Source organism: Camelus ferus, chromosome X (genome assembly GCF_009834535.1).
Source record: "Camelus ferus isolate YT-003-E chromosome X, BCGSAC_Cfer_1.0, whole genome shotgun sequence".
Lineage (NCBI taxonomy): Eukaryota > Metazoa > Chordata > Mammalia > Artiodactyla > Camelidae > Camelus > Camelus ferus.
This window is the reverse complement of record NC_045732.1, coordinates 55,523,241-55,537,676: the sequence shown is the minus strand read 5'-3', so window position 1 is coordinate 55,537,676 and position 14,436 is coordinate 55,523,241. Positions and strand designations below refer to the sequence as shown.

Here is a 14,436-nt window from a genome sequence, read left to right as displayed (position 1 = left end):
CAGTTTAAAATGTTAAATTCAGAACAGTGAAGTCTTTTAAAAATGGTTATGGTTCTACTTTATGAAATCTGTAACTTTAGAAATTTTCTGAGGTGAATTTACTTAAAGGATATTGAAGTTATCTTTCACCAGTAGTTCATTGAGTATATATCATGCATTTAAAAGAGTTTTTCTCTGAGAGATGTGTATCAAATAGATTACTTTTTAAACAAAATGTTAAGACCATTTATTATTTTAAAAAAAAATTTTAATGGAGGCACTGGGGATTGAACCCAGGACCTCATGCATGCTAAGCGTGCGCTATACCACTGAGCCCTTATCCTCCCCACTAAAATTTCAAACAGATTAAAAATTGATCCTTGACTTTTGGCAAAAGTAGATCTTGACATCTTCAAAAATCCCCTGAATTCGAGTATTATATCATATAATTTTCTCCATAAAATGTAATTAGCCATAAAAAATGACAACATAACGTCATTTGCAGCAACATGGGTGTCCTTGGAGAATGTCATTCTAAGTGAAGTAAGCCAGAAAAAGAAAGAAAAATACCATATGAGATCGCTCATATGTGGAATCTAAAAAAAAAAAAAAGAACATAAGTACAAAACAGAAACAGACTCATAGACATAGAATACAAACTTGTGGTTGCCAGGGGGGATGGGGATGGGAAGGGACAGACTGGGATTTCAAAATTTGTAGATACTGACAGTCATATGTAGAATAGATAAACAAGATTATACTGTATAGCACAGGGAAATATATACAGGATCTTGTAGCTCACAGTGAAAAAGAATGTGACAATGAATATATGTATGTTCATGTATAACTGAAAAATTGTGCTCTACACTGGAATTTGACACAACGTTGTAAACTGACTAAAACTCAATAAAAAAAGGAATTATTGAAAAATTTAAAAGTCCACTTTCAGTCCTTAGGGAGAGTTGACATGATTTGTTATATATTCTTTTTTTATTGTCTTTTTGAATATAAAATACTCAGGTTGTTTATTATAAAGTCCTTAGTTCTTTTGGGCTGAGTACTTTTCAAAAATACTTTTACATATAATTAAAATTTGCCATTGCTAGTGACCAACCTTCAGAGAGCTGAAAGTAAGTAGAATGAAGTAATTTTGAGCCTGCTGTTTTGGCAACAAAGGTAAAAACTTTATTATTAACAGGTAAAGAGGGGAAGGTATAACTCAGTGGTAGAGTGCATTCTTAGCATGTACAAGGTCCTGGGTTCAATCCCCAGTACTGCCATTAAAATAAATAAACAAATAAATGAATAAGCAAACCTAATCCTCCCACCCCCCAAAAAAGCAGAAAAAAAAGTAATATATGCATCAGATATGCTTGAGTCTCAGCAGATGGAGGGTTCATTGTCCTGGTTTTTAAGCAGTATCAAAAGAGCCATGAACAAATGACTGCATCAAAATGTCACATATCCTGATAGAAATCTATAAACCAGAACTAGGTTTTGATAGGATAAATTTTTACAATTTGTCTTCCTCTCCTTCCTTTGAAGTTGGCATACACACTGGAGTTGCTTCAGTGACCTTGAAGTGATGTCCTTTTTTTTGAGTTTTGATGGGATGCAAGGAAAAGCATGAATTTAGAAAGGTATAAATTTTCTCAGAGAAGTAGAAGTTCAGATTACCCAACTTAATTAAAATTCTCATATGTATTTTGTTTAGGAAAACAGTGACATTGTGAATGAATGCCCAGCATGGCAAGAGAAGATCCTTGAAAACGAAGAAGCCATTGCTCTTAGCAAAAAGAACAAAACCATTCAACATGTGGAAGTGTTCTGTTATGCCAGGTATGAAAGGTATTTATTCAGGATAAACTAAGTTAATGACTTCTTATTCACACATCTTCAGAAGAAGCCAACAGTGAGGATTTATATGGCATTGGTTGCTATAAGTCTGCTTGATATGCTGGTTTGAGTTTTTAAAAATGTGACTTTCAATTTTGTTATGTTTGTTCATTTGTGTTATTTTTTTGGATTCCACATATAAATGAAATCATATAGTATTTGTCTTTACCTGACTTATTTCATTTAGCGTAATACCTTCTAGGTCCATCAGTATTGTCACAAACTTCAAAAACAAACAAACAAACAAACAAACAAACAAACAGACTCATAGAAAAGAGATCAGATTTGTGGTTACCAGAGGTGGGGTGTGGGGGATTGGGAGGGGGGAGGATTGGATGAAAACAGTCAAAAGGTACAAACTTCCAGTTATAAAATAAATAAGTGCCAGGGATGTAATGTATAACCTGATACCTTTAAGTAACACATCTCTGTGTTATATGTGAAAGTTGTTAGAGTAAATGTTTTTTCTATTCCTTTAATTTTTTATCTATAAAAGAATGATGAATGTTCACTAAACTTATTATGATAATCACTTCATGATATATGTAAATCAGATCGTTATGCTGTAAAGCTTAAACTTAGTGCTGTCAATTATATCAATAAAATTGGAAGAAAAAATAAAATATAACTTTCAGTTTTCTGTTTAGTTAATATCTTAACATTTGTGACTTATAATTTACCAAGATTTTTTAAGTACATTATCTTATTTGAGCCTTACAATAGTTTTGTGCTAGGATAGAACAAATAGAATTAGTCAGATTTTTTGCAGAATCCTCAGTGGAGCTCAAAGAGATTAATTTGCTGAAAGTCACATGGCTTGATAAATGTGAGGGCCATACCTAAGCTGGATAGTGGTGGAGTCCAAGATTAAAGCCCAGGGCTTTTTAGTCCTAGTCCAGTGTTCTTCTTAACTCTTCTTAGATAATAGTAAGTGCAGCAAAATGGAAAATTATAATTTTGAATTTAAAAAATCAAACTGAGTGGCCATAACACTTGAGGACATATTTTTGTAGGTTAGGAGAGAACACTGGGAAGTAAGAATGTTGTCAGAGTCTCCTTCTGAGTGAAAGAATTCATTGTTTTAAAACAATTGAAATAGTTAATTTTTTCAGATGATATGGTGGATAGGCTGAAAGGTAGCAATCATGCAGTCATGTAGTTCAGAGAAATTATTCAAGTAGTTACAGAGTTGAGGGATTTACAACATCAGACTGTCAGGTTTTTTAATAGTAATTAAAACTTTAAATCCAAGACACTAGAGATTCTTCAGGATGTGCTCTGTCAGACATATCCTTGTGGCACAGTGGTAAGTGTGACCTGAACCTGTGAAAAGTTGGGGAATTTGTGGTTGATTTCTTAACCTATATTCATACCTGTCAGGTAACTAGCATTTTGTCCCATAAATACATAGTTAATTTTCTATGATTTTCTGCAAAAGGATAACCTTTGAAAAGTCAGATAGAGATTGAAATTTACATAATTCTAAATGGTGTTCAGTATGAAATGGTTGAACTCTCTGACACTGTTTAGAGAGCCAGTGTAGACAGATTGATAACAAAAGGTGATCTCAAGTGAAAAGTCATATGCTTTGATGAAACCAAGAATAAATGTTTGGTAACTTTCTTGTGTGTCCATGAACACTACTTGACTAGAATATAGTGGCAGTCACACGCAGGCCCTTTGAGAGGTACTTCTGCTATTTCAAGGCCTCTGATTACTCTTCATGACAGTTATTTATGGTTTCTAATGACTACAATGACACATTTTGAGTGCAGAGGAAATCATCTTGTTTTCCATTGCTGATCTCTTCAGTTTCATTTTTGGAACTTCTCATAGTGTTGAGATTGGTGGTGGAAGGTTTGTTTTAAAACAGAGAAGTAGAACTCTGCTTTATATTCCTCTTCAACAAGAGGTGAACTGGGATCATGTTCTGTATTTGGAAAGGGTAGCTGGTTATTACTTGGAATACTTGGAAAGTATTTACTTGGAAAGGGTAGCTGGTTATTAATGCTATAGTAAGCAGGAAGAGCCCTGAGAGTGTCCAGTGGAGGAAATACGGAAAATCCATGTGTCTGTAATAAGTGCTGTGGATATGAGTAAACAGGAATAACAGTGCCTTTCTTAGCCCCCAGCCAGACTGTGATGTCCTTAACCTTTTGGATCATGACCACAAACTTGGAATTATGTGAAAAGGCTAAGGCCCAAATAGCTGCCACAAAGATTTATTTTATATGAGAGAGCATCACCCGGGACCCACAGACTTAAATCAAAAACCTGTTGAATACATATTTCTGACAACCCTACTTTCTGGTTTTTCTACTATAGTAGTTTAAAGCAGCAGATAGGAAAGGGGTATCTGCTAGAGGCAAGCACATTGAGGACCACGCAGAGACCAGGGTTACAGTCCTGCCTTTATGATTCAACTGACTGTGTGATACTGAGCGAAAGACATCCCCTCTCTGGGCCTCTGTTTTACTGTTTCAAAACATGAGTGGTTTGGACTAGGTGATCTCAAAAGTCCCCCTGGGGTCTACCATGCTGCTATTTTAGGAGTTAGTTGATAGACTAACAGAGGAAGAGTAGACAGAATCAGCAAGCTGAGAGCAGTCTTTGGGCCTTTTTTGTGTAGGGGCTAATGGCCTTTTGTATCAGGATCCCTGAAGGACATCATTGTTTTATAGCACAGTGAAACAACTGATGACCATAATTATATCCCGGTGTCTTCAGGCAAAAGTTCAATTATGTTCTCTCTACTCCACTTGAAAAGGTGGGGGGATTTGAAATACATTTTAGGAACATGAGTATTAAAAATGATTAGAATGAAGATGTCATCATTTTGAGAGACTAGTTTTGGTTTTCTAGAAAATTCCCTCTTTTTCTCCCTGAGTAAGGATATCACTGTGTAGTAGATCCTTGACATTCTTGTGGGATACATCACAAAATTCTTTGTAAATCCCCTTTTGTAAATGTGAAATATGGTACAGGCTTTTTGTTATTACTGCTTTTTTTACATATGTGTTATTGATGGTAATGTTACATTTTGTGGACATAGGGTGCATGTGCGCACATGTGTCTGTTTAGTTCTGTACAGTTTTAACACATGTGGGTTCATGTAACCATCACCCCAGTCAACTTAGAGAACAGAACAGTTCAATCACCACAAGGATCCCTCTTGTTGCCATTTTATAACCTCACCTCATCTCCTTCCTACCCTTCCCCCAGTCCCTAACTCCTGGCAACCACTAATCTGTTTTCCAGCTCTCTTATTTTGTCATTTTGAGACCGTTATGTAAATGGAACTGTACAGTATGTAACCTTTTGTCATTGGCTTTTTTCGCTGAGTGTAGTTACCCGGAGATTCATCCAGGTTGTTGCATGCATCAATAGTTTGATCCCTTTTTTTGATGAGTAGTATTCCACAGGAGCGATGCACTAGTTTCTTTAATCACTCACCCATTGAAGAACATCTAGGCTGTTTCCATTTTTGTCTGTTACAACTGAAAATGTTATAAACATTGGCTTACAGGATTTTGAGTGAACATCAATTTTCATTTCTCTGGAATAAAGGTCCAAGTGTACAGTTGCTGGGTCATATGGTAATTGCATGTCTAGTTTTAGAAGAAACTGACAAACTTTTCCAAAGAAGCTGTACCATTTTACATTCCCACCAGACATGTATGAGTGATTCAGTTTCTCCATATCCTCACAATCATTTGGTGGTGTAATTTTTTAGTTTAGCCAATCTGATAGGTGTGTAGTGATATCACATTGTGGCTTTAATTTGTGTTTCCCTGATGGCTAATTTTGAACATCTTTTCATATTCTGATTTAGCATCCATATGTCTTTTTCAGTGAAATATCTGTTCATGTCTTTTGCTCACTTTTTAATTGGATGGATTTTTTTCCTGTGGCGTTTTGAGAGTTCTTTATATATTCTAAATGTATCCTTTGTTAGATATGTGGTTTACAAATATTTCCCCCAGTCTGTAGCTTGTCTTTCATCCTTTTTACACAGGATTATTTAGCAGAGCAAATATTTTAAATTTTGATGAAGGCCAATTCATCAGTTTTTTTCTTTTGTGGATTATGCTTTTGGTATCACATTTGATAACTCTTGGCCTAGCTGTAGAGCCAAGAGATTTTCTCTTATTTAAAAAAATGTTTTAGAGTGTTATGTTTTACATTTAATTCCCTGGTTAACTTTGAATTAACTTTGGTATAAGGTGTGAGGTTTAGGTCAATGTTCCTTTTTTTTTTTGACCTAAAAATATCCAGTTGCTTTAGTACCATTTGTTGAAAAGGCTGTTTTTTTCTCCATTGAATTACGTTTGCATCTTTGCCAATAATCAATTGGCAGTACTTGGATGGATCTATTTTTGGATTCTGTTTTCTGTTCCATTGATTTATATGTCTTTTCCCAGGTCAACATCACAGTCTTGATTACTACAGCTATCTAGTAGGGTTTAATGTCAGTAAGAATGGTTTCTCCAAACTGATTCTTCTTTTTCAAGATTGTTTTAGCTATTCTAGCATCTGTGCCTTTCCATGGAAATATTTTAATAAGCTTGTCTATGTCTAGAAAATGTTGCTGGAATTTTGATAGGAATTACATTAAAGCTACAGATCAACTTGGGAAGAATTGACATTTTCGTTATTTTGAGTCTTCTAATCCATCAACAAGGTACGTCACTCATTTAAGGGAGGTTGTCTTTGATTTCTTTCTACAGAATTGTGTAATTTTCAGCATACCAATTGTGTACATGTTTTGTTAATTGTATACCTAAGTATTGAATTTTCTTTGGAGCAATTGTAAGTGGTATTGCCTTTTGAATTTTGCTTTTCACATGTTCATTATTAGTATATTAAAATATAATTGATTTTTATGCATTCATCTTGTATCCTGAAATCTTGCTGAACTTGCTTATTAGTTCTTGAAAATTTTTTGTAGATTCCCTGGTAGTTTTGCATAGACAGTCATGTTTTCTGCAAAGAGGAGCCATTTTATGTTTTCCTTTCCATTGGCTTTTTTTTAGAGTCTGTTTTCTATTGAGAGTCATGTGTTTTCTGTCCATAGCCACATAGCACAAGTTAATTATATTTTCTACGTATCCTTAGGCTCACTTAATGAGTACTTTTTTCATAAAGGAAGTTATTATCACTTCCTGAGGACTTATAATTTTATGCTAATGCTGGGCAATCATTTAGGTTCTCTCACTTGCTGATAATCTTGGCCTTGTACACAGCTCTCTCAGCACATGCAAGTCAAATCCACAATCTGAGCAAATGACAAATTCCCGAAAGTCTTACACTTTAATGGTCATTCATGCCAAGAGTTTACTGTATTTAATTGCATCAAGCAAATAGATAGAAGTCAAACCTCAATCCTTGGTACACTACATATATAAAATATTGTTTTAAACATTTTGGTAAATTTCCAAAATATCATGTAAAGATAGCTTTATAATGATACGAAGGCTGAAATGTAATGACTTGTCTTCCCATTTTGGACCAGATTATTTAGCTTATTTACAGAGCTGATGTTTATTAGGCCCAAATCTATGACTTGATTCTCACATATGTTACTTGTTATTTCATCAAGGAAGAATAGTGCCTGTCTCTTGGCCACAAGTAATATTATAGCCATGACTAGTAACCTCTTGATTTATTAATCTCTGATTATAAGCAGGACTGGGCAAGGATGCAAGTAGATCAGTGCAAACCCGTCACCCCTGCTTGGAAAGTACCTGAAAATACATGGCAAGTCAGTAACACCATATTTTAATGTAAATGTATAGGGTAGCGCATTATTTCTTTTGTCATTGTTGACTTCACTTATTTTCAAAAATAGTTCTGTACTGTTCAATCGAAATGTTTTCGTGATCTTTTAAACACTAAATTAGTACTTTTTGATTATTGCATAATTAGGCTAAATATTAAAATAGAAATTGTAGTGATCATTCTGTTATCGTAGCTTAAGTCCAGTTATCACAAATTCTGTAAAAAACTATCCAGATTGTTTTGTTTTATCCATGCTTTGTTCCCCTGTGTGCTGCTTGTAATAAGTGAGACAATTTCTAGTTTGACCAGAAGTACTTTTGCTGTAGCAAGATTGCTTTTTATTGAAACAAGTTTTGTGATTGTACAGTTGACTTATGGAAGGGAAGTGAAAAAGGACTAGCATTTATTGGGTACTATCTTTTTGGCAACTGCTATAAGCTGGTGCTTTACATATTTTATTTCATTCAATTTTCATTTAATCTGTGCTATAATCAGGGAGAGCCAGAGACAGCAGAGCCCAGATTTGAACATATCTGTCTGTTTCCATTGTATCATGTTGTATTTCAGGCATCAGATAAAATGCATGTAGGCACATCAAGGGAGCCATTCCACCAAGTGAATAAAATATTTTCCTTTGTGAAAACTAGCACCTTAAATACATTTGCTTTTTTAATTTAGTAGAATATTACTTACTTAGTATTGTAAAGTAGTTGTATCTATAATGGGGAATTAAAGTGCCTAACTCCCAGTGTCAGAAGGACAAGGGATGAATCCCATATCCTTTACTTGTTGTGACTGTAGTTTATTCGCCACAGGATGTTTCTGTAGTTTATTGGGGGAATAAAAGTAGCTACTGTTTCTGGTCTTCAATAGTCAACAAGCTATGAAAAAGGCACAATACCTTAATTCACACTTAATTTGCACAAACTCAAACAGCTCTTAGGTAAGATTGTTGCCTATTAATTGCATAATGTCATGTAGTTTCTTTAGTAAGAAGTGATTTTTATCTTTCTAAAATATTGGCAAGAACTTGTCACCTTTTTTGCTCCCCTCCTCCCCCCGCTTTTGGCATCGTACTGAACATTGTTTCCCTTTTTGGGCATGATAATGTTAAAGCAGTATAAAAATGTGCTTCTTAGATTTGCAAATGAACCAACTCTCTAGTGGACTGATACCAAAGTAAAGATATTGTAATAGTCTAAAATTCTGCTTATTTATTTTAGATTCTAAAATTTTAATTTAAACATTTTCTCAATAACATGAGCTTCTTGGGCAAAAATGTAATAATACCGATAAGAGAGAAATACAAAATTTTTAAAAATGAAAAATCACCTGTAAGTTTTATAATTTAGAGGAAACTCTGGTTCATCACTGTGTACAAGTAGGTTTTAGGTTGCAAGTGACACAGTGCCTAACTAAAAGTGGTTTAAACAAGTGGATGGATGGTGGGTGGGAGGGTAGGCAGGTGGGTGGCTTGGTTGGTCCTTGCAGAATATGCTAATTGAGAATCTTAATCACATCAGCGTTCTGGGGTAGCTGCTCTGCACTTCTCTTAGCTTTCAGTCCAGAGTTATAAGATAGGTGCCCCAATTCTGAACAGGTTGTCACACAACAAAAATCTCTAAATGTGAAATGGAGGAAGAGAGTTTTTTCTAACGTGTGTGCTTTTTTGTTATTACTTTACCAGGGAGTGTTTCCCAGGAGCCCCCAGCAGGCTCTCCCCTTGTCTCATTGGCTAAAACTAAGTAAACTCCTCACTCCTAAATCAATCACTAGCAAAGAGCAGTAAAATTACCGTAATTGGTTTTGATCAGCTATGCCCCATGCCTTAATTCTGGGCACCTTCTACCTGATATTGGAGCAAAATTGCAGCTCTTGTGACAAGGAGGACAAGGATGATGTTTGAGTAGGTAGCCAACAGTACCTGTTGTACACTACCTTAGGAAGTTTTGTTCTTAGAGAAATGTGACAAGAGGTCGATATTTTAGCTATATATTTTAGCTATATTCTACAGTGTGTGAACATTTTAAGCTGGTAACAAATAAGGAAATACAACTACAAATATATTATATTGCAGCAATTCAAAATTGATTACAGTAGTTTTTTTCTTTATATTGCTGTTTTCCGGAACAACAACTTTTGGATGGTCTGATTTTTGTAACTCTTATGAGTAACCATTAAACGTTTATTTGCAGGAATAAACAGCTGGGTAGCAGTATAACATACACTGTGCAAGTCAGAAATGAATGAACAGCCTTAGAACAAAGTGCATACATCAAAGTAAAAGAATCCCATTTCTGCAACAAGCTATACTGGAGGGAAAAAGTGCAAATGACTGAAAAATAAACAGTGAACACCTGTGCTAAATAAATTAACCAGCTGGTTGGCAATTTTTCATTTGACTTATCTAAAAAGGTGACTATTACAAGGCACTAATAAGACACATTCACTTTGAGGTATTCTCTTGTTACTACCATTAATTGATAAGCAATACTAGATAATATCAGAATTTGTACCCCCAAATTCTCAGAGTTATGTATAGATTGTGGCAAATGGTAAAAAATGCATTCAGCAAAGCAGTTGTGGTAGGTAAAATTATCTCAGAATATTGTTATAATGTATTGTAAGTGTCCTTTGAAATTCAAATTAGTGATATAAATGACACTAGATTTCATTTGTAAATCTGTTTTCATATTGAAAATTTTAATAAGAACTAATGATGCAGATTTTTCCCCTTTATAATATGTTAGATTCATAGTAGCATTTTAGAACTCAAAGGTTCCTTTGAGAGCTTATAATTCAGTCACATTCACTTGCAACTGACAAATGTGTTTTTATACTTTTCAAATACTTTAAAATTAATAAAATTGAGTTATTTCATTCTGAAGTGTACTTCAAAGGTTGAATTATCTTTTTAAAGAAAATGTTGTGTTTTTTTTAACCACAGTAGAAAGGTTTAAATTTGAGGGAAGTTAAGTCCTTTTTGATGAACAGAATTTTGCTTACTGAGAAATTAAGTGGAGTTTGGGAGTTTTCTGGTGTCTTTATAACTTCTAGTTAAGTATTCAACTTTGGCAGAACTCCAAAAATATTGCAGTGGTTGTTAATGGAAAGTAGGGACACTACTGTGTTTTTATTGCATATGTTTGCTTGTAGTGCTAAGAATTTCAGCAAATTATGATGTTGTGAATAGTAAAACTTAATAGCTTATGGATGTAGAACAAATTCACAAAGAATAATTTCCTTTTGTAAGCTTATGCCAAAGTATTCTGACTTACATTTTCCAGATTGTCCAGTACTGGTTAATGCATTTCATTCACTCTAGAAATCCCCCTTTCTCAGAATGTCATGGAGAGATACTGACCAGATCAGTTGCTGTGCTCAGTTTCCCAGGGGTCATCATCATAAGCTATAAAAAGAGAAGTTGCCATATTCTGTCTTATCTGTAAAGTATAATTAAATAGCCTGTCATTTCCAAGTTTAGTCTCTCAGCATGGAACTTTTTGCTGACAGTTGTCACCTTAGATCCCTCATGGAACACACTTTGGTTTACTGGTTTTCAAAATAATGAAAGTGAATGTAAAGCAAGTGTGAACAATTCTGTGGAAAATACATAAATCATATATCATGTTACTGCTCCTTATTTTTAATGTCTCTTAAAGGCAGTGATGCTGTTACATGGTTATGTAGCCAGAGAGCTTTCAATATGTGATCTCAGAAAACCTAAGGACATGTGTTTTGCATTGCAGTTGACCTGTGGGAAATTTAACAGTATCTTATGTTTGATTAACCTTTTAGAGTTTATAAAATAGTCTTTATATATGTTAACTCATTTATCTTACAACAGCCTCATGAAAGTTAAGGCAGATGGAATTATCTCCATTTCATAGATGGGGAATCTGAGAGGTTAAGTGACTTGCCTAATGTCTGCTATGTGTTGCATCCAGGATTAAAACTTTCCCCACTAAATAGTAATTTTCCTAGATCTGAAAATTATTCTTTTGACATTAATACCACTGTTTTTCATTAAATTTAGTTGAACTTTGCTAGATTATAACAAAAAGTAGCATAGTATTTGATTTCTTGACACTTAAAATAAGTTTTTTTATAGTCATCTTCATAAATTTATAAAATATGTTTTGGTTTGATTTTACCCTTTCTTATTGTAGTGTTCATTGGGTTCATTTTAACAAGGCACCTTTTTTCACTGCACCCAGCCTTTTGATTAAATTAAAATCTTAAGTAATTTATTGTTTTTTTTTCTGGCCTGATATTTTTGTGTTTTCTACAAATGTTTGTTTCAGGTTTAAGTATATGTTTATAAATTTTTATGTAAATATATATTTATATCTCCATCCTTTGCTTGTATAAACCATTTATTCATCAAGCATTTGTTAGATACCTCATCTGTAGAGCAGTGCAGGAGATATTGTGAGGGGCACACAAGAAAAGATTTCAGGCTCTCCTCTCAAGGGAATGAAAGTCTAGATGAAGATAAAATATATACAGGACAACTGAAGGACTAAAAAGGAACTGATAAATGCAAGGTAAACTGCATGACTGTATGGTGGGGGCATTGAGTAACAGAATGATGGATGTGGTTGGGTTAAGGCAGACTTCTTGAAAGTGAAATTTAAACTTTTTCTTAAAATGGAGAGGTCGTTGAAGTATTTGCTTATGTTTGGGGATGAGGGAATTGTGGTATTATGGGAAGTGGGAAGAATAACCCAGAAGAAACAAATAATATGGGCCAAATATAGAAATTTGAATTGATAAATTAGGAGTTAGAGATGCCATGTGGGAAAGTAGGAGAGATGACAACAGAAGATTGTAGATAGAGAAGGTAATTTGGTTTAGAGACTGGAAGAGGAAGATTTTATGGGGTAGGGTTGAGGTTTAATAAGAGGAGGAACTGCTGTTGGTTCTTGAGCTATTAGTTAGCAGATGTTTACTTCCCAAGGCTTATCCATGTACAAGGAATTTTGTGTTGAGTAGTAGGGCACTCAATGAAAATGTAGGTTCTGTGGAGGATAAAACATCATGGAGAAATACAAAATGCAGGCACACTGGATGGGAGCCTATTGTATCAGTCAAGGCAATAATGGACTGAGAATGTTAACTCTAGTAGTAACTTTGGAAGTGGGGATTCCGGGAAAGTAATGGACACTGATACTAAAACAAAAAAAAGCCAGAAAGAAGTCAGAAAGATCCCTTTAGATACCACATTGTGATAAACCAACTTAAACTTTAATGATAGTTTTTTTCTAGCTCTGTCACACCACCAATAATAATAATCTTTGATAATTACCATTGTTGAGGGTTTACTGTATGTCAGGCACTATGCCAGGTTCTTTGCATTTAATCCCCATTTAACATTCAAAACAACCTTGAGAGGTAGGTGGTTTTACCTCTGTGTTACAGATGGGTGATTTGGGTCACAGAGGATAAACAACTTGTCTACCATCACAGAGTTATCTAGTCTTAGGGTCAGGGTTTGAACCTTGATCTGTTTATTCTGAAGGATGTACTTGTAAGCATTGTGTTGATTTGTTTCTAAAATATAATTGCCTGTCTGCCTTACATTCTCAAAAATAAACACGTGACGTGGTCTGCCAAACCCTGAAATCTTTTTTGTGTATTTTTCAAATCTTAAATCATGTTTCATATGGTATTGAAACCTTGACAGATGAATGTTTAACGTGTGGGTCACAGAAAGCAGAACATACATTGAGTGTGATAAGATCAATGAGGTAAAGAAATTAAAATTGCTATTGAAAGTTAAGATACTAGAAAAATGTAGCCACCTACAATTCCCAAAAGCCTGGTGTTGATTGTTATTATACTTTCTCATTAGTCAGGATTTGCATGAAGATGTCGAAGAAGCTGGTGCATTGCAGAAAAATCACGCTACTGTGACATCTGTGAACTCCACAGAAGCTGCAGATCCTGCCTGCCTGCCTATAGCGGATGAGTCATTAAGCACTGTGAGCTGTGAAATGCCCACAGAACCAACTCCAAGCAGCAATCCAGAGAGTGCCCGAGAAATAAACGATGTCGAAGCAGCAGGGGAAAAAGAAAACCCTTGTGATGAGAAAACTTGTGTGTTGTCAACTTCAGAAGAGGAAACAAGGAAAAATGTGCCTACCACAGAAGACACCGCCGAGCAACCAAAGAAAAATAGGATTACTTACTCGCAAATCGTTAAAGAAGGCAGGAGATTTAATATCGATTTGGTATCGAAGGTAAGTCCCAGTTTGACCCATCGTCTCATAGAACAGGACTCATTTTTAATTGGTTGAAAATAGCATCTGGGTCCATCAAGCCCAGTTTTCATAATTGTATTCTCTGAAATGTAGAGCATTTCTTTTATAAAGGGACAGTATCTGAAGTTTATGGTTCAATCAAAATATTCTTTAAACATAGGTTAAAAATACAGTAAAAATGCTCAGTACTATATCACAAAGATACTTTTGTATTGGAGCACATAGTCCACCTGAATATTCTCCTCCTGCATGGACACTATGAATTCTATCAAGAGAAAAATTCTAATGAGCCTAATTGTAGATCCATGTTATTTATAGTCAGTCTATTAGATGAACTTTTTTTAGCCCACATTTATATAGCAGCTCTTTTAACATCTGTATGATGATGAACATTTTGAATAAATCAGAACATTTTTTGAAAGTCATCTGTTCAGGTGTGAGAGCTTTGGAGAATAATTTAATAGTCTTGGGGGCAAGGAGATTGGAAGAATACTATGGTCTTTGGTTATTTTTCCATCCT

The 14,436-nt window shown here is 34.7% G+C and overlaps 1 protein-coding gene across 1 annotated transcript in view; it reads left to right on the top strand.

Annotated features, from left to right (window-relative positions):
• CHM (CHM Rab escort protein) overlaps positions 1 to 14,436 on the top strand; it is a 171,708-nt gene that overhangs the window by 84,965 nt on the left and 72,307 nt on the right. Inside the window, exons 4-5 of the mRNA XM_032474684.1 lie at positions 1,694 to 1,818; positions 13,508 to 13,895. Of these exons, the coding sequence (XP_032330575.1) occupies positions 1,694 to 1,818; positions 13,508 to 13,895 (513 nt within the window). The remainder of the gene's footprint in view (positions 1 to 1,693; positions 1,819 to 13,507; positions 13,896 to 14,436) is intronic.